Raw genomic sequence first — 9,759 nt, forward strand, 5'->3', positions numbered from 1 at the left:
AGCAAAATTTTAACTTTTATTTATACATTGACTTGCCAGCATTTGAAGGCAAGGAACTTTCATTTTAAACTGGAATTCGTAACCAAATATTATCGGTTTTGTGTGACACGTTTACAAAAACAAACACCCAGACGATATAAACTCCAAAACAATAACAAAACTGGAATTGCCAAAGATTTACAAACAGCTCAGAACAAATCATAGCAACAGGTTTTCAAACCTGTTCAGTTTTACAAAAAATTTGCCAATTTTTCACAATTTTTTATTTATTTTTTTTCTCAAACATCTAACATCTGGGCGAAAAAATGCAATCAAGTTGCAGCATAAACAAAAATAAATAAATACATAATTTAAATTTAAGAAAACTAAGCTGTATTTATAATGGTTTTGAGAGATTGAAAGTAGTAGCACACATTTATTGGCCTCCTTATGCACAAATATGTACATATGTTTGTCTGTAAAGTAAATTGTAGTTGCGTATGTATGTACATATAAGTAGAAACACGTGACATACGCTTATTATAAATACATATGTACATACATACTTACATATGTGAGTCTGTATGTAAATATCTTCAACTAATTCTTAAGCACAAATATTATAGTAAGTTTCCACCGTACCCCACTTTTAGACAAAAAAATCAAGAAAAAATCTAAGAAAAAAGTGCAAAAAAGATGGCATAGCTGGCAACCATAAGAAATAATACATATCGAATCAAAATAAATTTACGCCCATGTTCAAATATGTACATAATTAAAAAATACCTAATTTAATACAAGTAATTATTCAGCTGGCAACCCTATTAATTTTCACGAATTCGGTTTTCACACAAATTTTTTAGAAGCGTACCGAAAAGTCTAAAGCGCATATAGGGTATTTCAATAAGACCGCAGATGTTCGCATTGTACGGGACAGTCCTTTTTTTGTTAACTGCCCTGGTAATTTATTTATTTTATGCGGGCAACCAAATGTTATGTACTTTTTTTTAATATCCTGGGCTCGAATCTTCACATACAATACCGTACTATTCGTAACGTAACAAAGACATATTTCGGATTATGACATACGTGATCGTACTATTCGTAACGTAACAAAGACATATTTCGGATTATGACATACGTGATCGTACCCTTGTCCCATTCAGGGCCCGAATCGTCACATACGATATCGTACTATTCGTCACGTAAAAATACATTTTTTGGATTATGACGTATCACGTGATTTTCTTTCATATCGTTTTCGATCCGTGGACGGATGTTTGGATTCGAGCCCTGGATTCGATTCGAGTACTTTTTATGAGATAAATAATAAATCACAGGATATTTGTTTGCCAACAAATTTTCGACACAAAAAGATTTTTCCCACTATGCGCTCAAATAAGGCACATTAAAATTCGTTATGCTTCAGGTGTCAAGCAGTTGGAAAGAAAAGTTTTTTATGTTCCTTCAGTTCACGAGTTCACAAGAGACTGCACATAGTTCATGAAACTTCACTTTTTGCTTTTGCTTTCGTTTGACAGGAGTTTTATAAAAAATTATGCAAAACGAAGAGAAATTTAACATATAAACAGTTAGGAAAAAATGTATAAATTTTACTTGAATCTAAGCGAAGCGGCAACGCTAGACACAGCTACAAATTAGAAAAAAAGAACAAGAGTGTTATCGTCGATTGAATGAATAGATTTGATTTTATAGAAAACGGAAAAAATTCGACCATCGAGCAGGAAACATTAATTTTTATTAATTTAAATCAGCATTCCTACATAAAAATTTGTATGCATATAAAGTCCATTAAATACTCCGATAAAACTTTTGTGCTTTTTCCGAAAAAAACGCGATTTTTCTTGGGTTTTAGTGCTTTTTCAAATCCAAAACTTGGCAACACTGGTATGACGATAGACCTTTCTTTGCACGTATTATTTTCCAAGAAGTACGTTCCTATGACTCCGCCAGCTGAAGAACCACACCAAACAATCACTCGTGGCTACCATAGTTTTTTTTTGCAGCGGGCGCAGTTCTGCTTGGTAACGTAGTAGTTTAGGTAAAAATGTGTCTCATCGCTCTTAATGCTTGTTTTTTTTTATCGGCATCAACGTTTGGATCCCTTTTACGCGTTGTTCAACTGAGTATCGCTCTATGACTAAGTTTGCCAAAGTCTGTCTGCAAAAATTTAAAAAACATGCACATATCAGAAATAATTGCTATCAAAGATCTGAATAACTCTATATTTGCACAACCCCATTTTTAGTTATCTGCATTTAACTGCTAGCTGAGAATCATAAATCAATTATTCAATCATTACATACGTTTTATTGTCGACACACTCGCCACACCACCCAGCCCGTGCTCATATGGCTAATTTACGCCATCGTACAAGCACGACTCCGTGGCGCAACGGTAGCGCGTCTGACTCCAGATCAGAAGGTTGCGTGTTCAAATCACGTCGGGGTCAAAATGTGTAAAAATATTTATTTTGCAGGACTTTTTTCTGTTTTAATTTAAATTAGTACGAAAATAAAATTAAAGAAAATGCAATTAGAAAGTAAATTTCTTAATGCTAGAAAAGTTATTACTAAAATAAAAATTTAATTCATATTTTATATTTTATTACAGTAAAAAGCAAATTAAGAATCTTTAAATAAATATGATAATCTCTAAGCAATTTTAGCATAACTTTTTATTCATCGCTTTTACTTTTTAACCAAATATTTTAAGTTTCAATACATTTCGGTTACGTCAATTACGAAATTAAAAATTTACATCGAAATTTATACCACAACAAAATTTAAAACGCATTTGCTAGCCACATTTTCTTCCAAAGATTTCTATTTAAAGATTTTCAATTTCACACATTATTTTTTTGTTTCTTTTGACATTTGGCCAAAATTGCTGCGCTTAAAGTTTTTGTACTATAGAAATTTTGAGAAAAATATATTTTTACAAACTTGCACGTACACAGATTGCAAATTTGCTACATTCTCTTACGATGCTTGCATTTTTTCTCTTACTCTCTTGAAGAGTAAAAGCTTTTCGCACTTAAGCTTTCTGCAGCACAAGTTCAATGTCAAAAAGCATATTTTCCTTACTCTCTTGTTCTCTTGCTTATTTTGTTGACTGAGGTTTTTATCTATTGACTCAGTGCTTGTGTTTGAAAGCGTCATTTGCGCTCGTGTAACTATATGACTCCGTGGCGCAACGGTAGCGCGTCTGACTCCAGATCAGAAGGTTGCGTGTTCAAATCACGTCGGGGTCAAGTCGATTGGATTTGTTTTATTTTTTTAATTTTGAACATGAATATGTACACTTTTTACTGAAACTCATGATAAGGCTGACATTTTTTTTATAATCAGGGATATGAACCGGACAAAAAATTTGGTCGCGGTTCGAAACGGTTTTGAACCTTTGGATTGGTTTCGATTATCGGGAATTAAAAAAAAAAACAGGGAGGTAATCATTATGAGTAAAATAATTTAAATCAGCATTTGATCATTATTTTATGATTTTAATTTTTTTCGCTTAAAAACAATTATTACTGCTCAGTTTTATTTTTTCGCTCAACGGAAATAATTTTTATTTTATTTTAATTTTTTTTGATCACAAATAATGATTATTTTATTAGTTTTAACACACGTTAAGTATTTATAAAAAGTGGTTCCGATCAAACATTTATAAAAAAATTCGGTTCAGTTAATGGTTCAGTTAATTAGTAAAAAAGCGATTAATCCGGTTCACGTCCCTGTTTATAATCAGCCTTATGATGAGTTTCATTTTCCCCGAACCGGTTCACTTTTCATTTTTCGTTTCCATGTATTTACTATGGGCGGATGAAAAATATTCGGGTGATTTTTTTTTCGGGCGAAACTCAGGAATGTGTAAATAATTTTTTTTTGTGGTTGTTGTCACAAAACGCATACCTTATTTTTAGTTGAGAGTATTTTGATGCGTAGGCCGCACATAGGAGCCGGAAATATTTCTTCGCAAATCAGTAGCTTTTTACAAATTTCATTCAAGTTCAACAATTACATATGCATGTATTAGGATATCAAAAATATTCAAATTGGCACCAAAATAAGTATAATGCGGTGTTATATATATGGGTTCTATTGCTGAAGCCATGGTGGCACGATTTTTGATAAGTCTAATCAATCACTAACTTCAAATTGCAGCTAACGTTTAACTAAAAAAATATGCCATACAAAATTAAAAAAATAAGAAATTAGTTCGATTATACTTATTAGTTAATTATCACATGCAAAATTTTGTTTTTGACATTGCAAGCTTTAGCACAGAAAATTAGAGAAAAACGCTCCCCCTGTAAAATTTAGTGTATACCATAATTTCGCGAAAAGGACTAAATATGTAAATTGTAGATTTTACTTTTTGTAATAAAAAATGAAAACATACTATTGGGAATGGTCACAACGATGTCAGAGAACGTAAATTTATACTTTACGTAATTTATACCTACTTTACGTTCTCTGGCGATGTGTTTGTTGGTGAGGGGTAGCATGCACGTGCTTATGTAGTGCATTTGCTCAAGTCCGGACACATGACTCCGTGGCGCAACGGTAGCGCGTCTGACTCCAGATCAGAAGGTTGCGTGTTCAAATCACGTCGGGGTCAATGGTAGATTTCTTTATTATCTCTTTTTTATAAAATTTTACTTTATGTTTAGTATGCATAGTTATTTTTCATAACAAATTATAAACTTCTATAGTCTTAAATACAAAAATTCATGATATTGTGTTATTTATTCGCACTCTCACTCCATTTGTATGCAAGTATGTATGTATATTAATAATTATTATTTTTCTTGCTCTAAGATGTTCTCAACGGCGCTGTCTTCGATGAGGATCACGATGAAATGGTTGTCGTTAAGGACATTGAAATGTTCTCTATGTGCGAACATCATATGGTACCATTCTATGGAAAAGTTTCCATCGGCTATTTGCCATGCAATAAGATATTGGGACTCAGCAAGTTGGCAAGGTGTGTAAATCAAAAATAATTAAATAATGTTTTATGTACATATGTATGTATATAAAAATATTCATATACATAACTTACAATTATTTTTGGTTTTTTTCTTCTTTCAGAATTGTGGAGATCTTTTCACGCCGTCTGCAAGTGCAGGAGCGCTTGACTAAGCAAATTGCTGTCGCCGTCACACAGGCTGTACAACCGGCTGGTGTTGCTGTCATTATAGAAGGAGTGTAAGTTTTAAGTCATTTACTATTATAATTATTATTTTATTGCCAATACATCAACATTTTATTGTTAATCATGTTATTAATATGCACGCTCTTATAACTATATATTTGATTTTATTCACTTATTTTCAGTCACATGTGCATGGTTATGCGTGGTGTGCAGAAAATCAACAGCAAAACTGTTACCTCAACCATGTTGGGTGTCTTTCGTGACGATCCCAAGACTAGGGAGGAGTTCTTGAATCTTGTGACCAGCAAATAAGTGCAAATACGAATAGCTGGACAACTAAACGGAAGATGCTACATGCTTATTGAATACATTCCAATGAATCGATTTACATACAAAAAGGCGGAAATTTTTATAACGAATGCTGCTATTATAAAATAATTTAAAGAAAAGTATATACATATGTACCTTAATTTAAGTTGAATATTGCATATATATAATAAATCTATCGTTTATAAAAGAACATGTAACTAAAATTAAAAAAAAAGTTACGAGAAGATCTGTTTTGTATTGGGCGTACTTAAATGAGAAGCACGTAAATCATATTGAAAGTTGGTTAGGTAAATACTTTTTGAATGTCATGCAAAAGCGAAATGGAAATAAGAACATAAACAATATGTGTATGTATATGCAATATGTAAAATAACACTTAATACAAATAAAAAGGCAAAAGTTTGAGGAATATTTGGGGAATCAAACGAAATGCATAAATTGAAAATAGGTTTATTACAAAAGTGAGTCAAAAATGCAAAATATTAAGAGAAAAACTCTCCCGCTGGAAAACATGTATTGAAAATACATGTAATATTTGACGTTTAACAATAACAAAGCTTTAAGAAGAAATTGAAAATTCTTAATAGAAATTACTTTAACTTAGTAAGCAACGAAAATAAGTTAACCAATATAATATCGTTACTTTCAATTTATTACTGCTATTAGAAAAAAAGGTATTGCAAAAAAAAAGTTTTTTTTTTAAGTTTTAATCTGAAAAAAACTGTAAAAATGCTTCTCCCTATATCATGTTTTTTTCGTAATATGTTGAAGCAAAATCCTGAATAAAAAACTTCAAAGAATGATCAAAGCACCTTGGGTTGCTGCAAATCGTTTAGGGAATTTACACAATCAAATGAGTTTACAATAAAATATACATATAATATGTATGTACATACATACATACATACCATATTTAAGAAAAATATACGAAAGGATGTTTACATCATTCCATTAAAAACGTATGTGTATTTAAAAATTGATATATTTAAAATAAAACACATATAAATATTAATACTCAGAAAATGTAGAAATCACTGCGTTCATGAAATTTATTGTATGAAGTAAAATAAGGAAAACTATAGAAAAAATAAAGTTAGGCAAATTCACATGTTGCAGACATTTTAAAGTATAAAAACGTACATACATACATCCATACTTCGAGACATTCGTATATAAATTGTTGTTCATTGTAAGAAAAGTTCAAAAACGAATAGTTATATTCTTTACTGTTTATCGCATGAGATACTTATTAAATAAATGAAATAAAATGGTTGCTATATAAGCAAAAAATTGTGTTGTGTATGATTCTTCTGTTGGACATGTTCAAAGGAAATGGTAAAAGCTAACTCAAGGGTATTACTTTTAATGAAAAATATTAAAGAACTTAGTATCCTCCGTGCTAGCTCTTGATAAACTCGGAATGAAACCTCCTTAGTTATTTATTTGTCTGTTTTTTTTCCATCATAGTAATAGTCAATAATAGAAAAAAAAAATACCATGCCGGGAAATTTGGTCCTTATTCTAACAAACGAGCTGTTTTCCGTCTAACGATCACAATAATGGCCTCTTTAAATTTTTTTTTTCAAACAGCAGTTTTACAAAAAGTAAATATTTCTTTTAGACTTATCGGCTTATCATCAAATAACTTAAGCAATACCAATTACTTTCGAAAACCCTATCTTGCCTAACCCGAGTACCAAAGTTGGCGCTGATGTGAACCACATTTTACTAGCACAGGGTTGCATTCAGTACAATTTCTGATAAGCAACTATTGTGAATTTTTCCTAACCCTTTCGAATATTTTTCAACACCTTTGCAGCGGTGCAAGTTAGCAGCGAAAATTGATTTGTGTTTATAGACATTCAAGTATTTAAAAAAAAAAATTAAATTAATAAACAATTAATAAGCAAGCGATACTTTTCGTACTGAAAGATTTGTGAGAAAATTTTCACACACAAACATTGTGCATTGCAACGCTGACGCTGAATTTACTGATTAGCTGCTGCTAGCTTTTGGAATGCATTCGTGTGTGAAGCAGTACAAGGCAATGAACACATAAAAGTGTGCTGCTGTGTTTACATAGTAGCGCTGGATCTCATCGTAATTTTCAACAAACTCGCATTGTAAGTGTTATGCAAGCAACAAAGTTTAATAATCTTGCCAATTTGATCAATGAAAATGTGATTATGTACTAGAATTAGCATGAATTTCAGTGTGAAAATCGTTTGTAAAAGTCACAATAGTTGGTAAAAGGAGTCTCCGAACGTAAACGATCGAAAACGATTGTCCTCTGCTCTGCCGCGGTGCGTGCTGTACCGCTGCTGCTGCATTGGCTGCTTCACACAACGTGGTGTTTTTGTTGCTCTTGCCATGTTGTGCTACCGTGAATTGGGAAAACTTTTTTTTATAAATTTGTTTGGACATATGTGTGCAGCGCCGATAGCCATTGTGAATGTGGTCGTTTTTTCGCTGTGGTCACGTACTCTATTGTGCTGTGCAATTTTGTTATAAATTTGGCAGTTTTCCTCGAGAAAAATTATTGCGAAATAGTCGTATTTAACCCGAATCAAGTACAATTCCCTAATGAGACTGTATGTGCATAAAAATGTTGTGTTAACAAAGTGAAAATAAACGATGCAAATAACCAGAGGTTGACATTGATTGGTGAGTCGTTTTTGTACTATTTTAATCTTTTTTTTTCAATAATTTTCACAACGATATTTACCTGTGTACATGCAGTTCTTAACGTCTACACCGTTTGTTCGTAAAGAAAATACAATTAGTGTAAGAAACAGTTTAAATTTAATCGATTTATAGCCAATCTATTGCGCGTACCATTTAGTTGGTGAGCTGCAAAGGGTTTACGCTTTCCACTTGTGGGGGAAGTGAGCGTTTATCTATTGTGTAGAGTTCCCAGCAGTCGGATGGGCTGTAAAGCTTTTACTTTGTTATTTTGTTTACATTTTTTCAATTAATCCCATTAATTAACTACTACCAGAGGATTTGTACTTGCTTGTGTATGCCTGTGGGTTTGTAGCTGTGTGTGTGCTTGCTGCGTGATTATGCTGTTGGTAGCGGTATCTGCTTGGCATTTTCATAATACCCAGGTGCTTTTCATTAGCCAACTTGCCAAGCCCCCTTCTGCGAATATTTGGCTTTCAATGTACTTTTCTGTTTTTAGTTTTTTTGTTTGTACTATTTGCATTTTTTGGTGTGTTGTTGGTATTTTTACTATTCTGTAATGTGTGGAATTTTGATGAAATTGCTTGTCCTAGTGCTGCCAAGGCCGGCTTTAATTGCCAAGTATAGCAAGTGTTCACGAAGTGATTACCATATTGAAATGGAAAATGATCTGAGTTCTAATTGCAATTATTGTTTTTTTTTTAATAATTAAAACCTATATTCCTTTTTCATTTCATTCTCCATTCCTACACTAGCTCGCTGAAATCCTTAAATTTAAACATTGCCAAAGGACGGCAATTTCACAGGACGCGTTTTCAGTGCTGCCTAGTTTGTTTGTTTTATTTGTGTTGGTTAACTTTCCTTTTGGTGATGCCAGATGATTGACAAACATAAGGCTAGTATTCACGTACAAATTGAACTGAAGTTCAAAACCCTTCGTTTAAACAAAGTACAAAAATAATAATTATAGGGATATCCCTTGTATGGTGCAGGGATATGGTGTTTATTCGACGGTGAAAAATTCTTATTTAATATTGTCTGATTATAAAAACACAATAAGACGACCATCGAAAAAGAAAATAAACCGAAGAATGGCGGCGTCTTGTGCTTATTTGCAAATAGTACCACTAATCAATACTTATTTGCGTGATTTGGTTATTTGCAAATAAAAAATTAACTCAGCGTTTATACGGACAAGTTTGCCATTTTGCAAATTGTTATTTGCAAATAATACGTGCGTATAAACGTAGTATGTATTAGCTATTCGATTCCTTGGTTCGTAGCAAATAATTTTTTGCTCTTCTTATTGTACCTAATATCCTTTTAGATCTTAAGCCAGGTTTATTACAAACTAGTCAAAATTGTTCCAGGATTTCCGGGGAATCGATTTGACTGTTAATGATTTTATAAAGAGGACTAGGTCCGATTCCTCCCTCCGCGTTTCTAGCTTCTTAATCTTTAACATAGATTTCTTCAATGCTCATACTAGCTCGCCTTCGCTGCAAAAGATATAAATGTGCTTGGAGAGTTTATATTGTATTTTTTTCCAATTTACTAATTTGTGTGCTGGTACTAGGTGACCAAATT

The 9,759-nt window shown here is 32.3% G+C and overlaps 1 protein-coding gene and 3 non-coding genes across 4 annotated transcripts; all 4 read left to right on the forward strand.

Moving 5' to 3' along the window:
- The first annotated feature begins 2,380 nt into the window (after nt 1-2,380).
- On the forward strand, nt 2,381-2,452 carry TRNAW-CCA (transfer RNA tryptophan (anticodon CCA)). Its single transcript has one exon. It is a non-coding gene; the product is annotated as a tRNA-Trp (tRNA).
- Nucleotides 2,453-3,181: 729 nt separating this feature from the next.
- On the forward strand, nt 3,182-3,253 carry TRNAW-CCA (transfer RNA tryptophan (anticodon CCA)). The gene has a single exon. It is a non-coding gene; the product is annotated as a tRNA-Trp (tRNA).
- Nucleotides 3,254-4,551: 1,298 nt separating this feature from the next.
- Nucleotides 4,552-4,623, forward strand: TRNAW-CCA (transfer RNA tryptophan (anticodon CCA)). Its single transcript has one exon. It is a non-coding gene; the product is annotated as a tRNA-Trp (tRNA).
- Pu (GTP cyclohydrolase punch) lies at nt 4,588-5,704 on the forward strand (the record flags this gene model as incomplete). Its single annotated transcript, XM_017628034.1, has 4 exons — nt 4,588-4,626; nt 4,824-4,989; nt 5,097-5,213; nt 5,343-5,704. Coding segments are annotated over 4 exons (452 nt in total), but the record flags the coding sequence as incomplete, so codon positions are not given.
- Between the last annotated feature and the right edge of the window lie 4,055 nt (nt 5,705-9,759).

Source organism: Rhagoletis zephyria, unplaced genomic scaffold, assembly GCF_001687245.7.
Source record: "Rhagoletis zephyria isolate East Lansing unplaced genomic scaffold, Rhagoletis_zephyria_1.1 Rzeph_scaffold_05694, whole genome shotgun sequence".
Lineage (NCBI taxonomy): Eukaryota > Metazoa > Arthropoda > Insecta > Diptera > Tephritidae > Rhagoletis > Rhagoletis zephyria.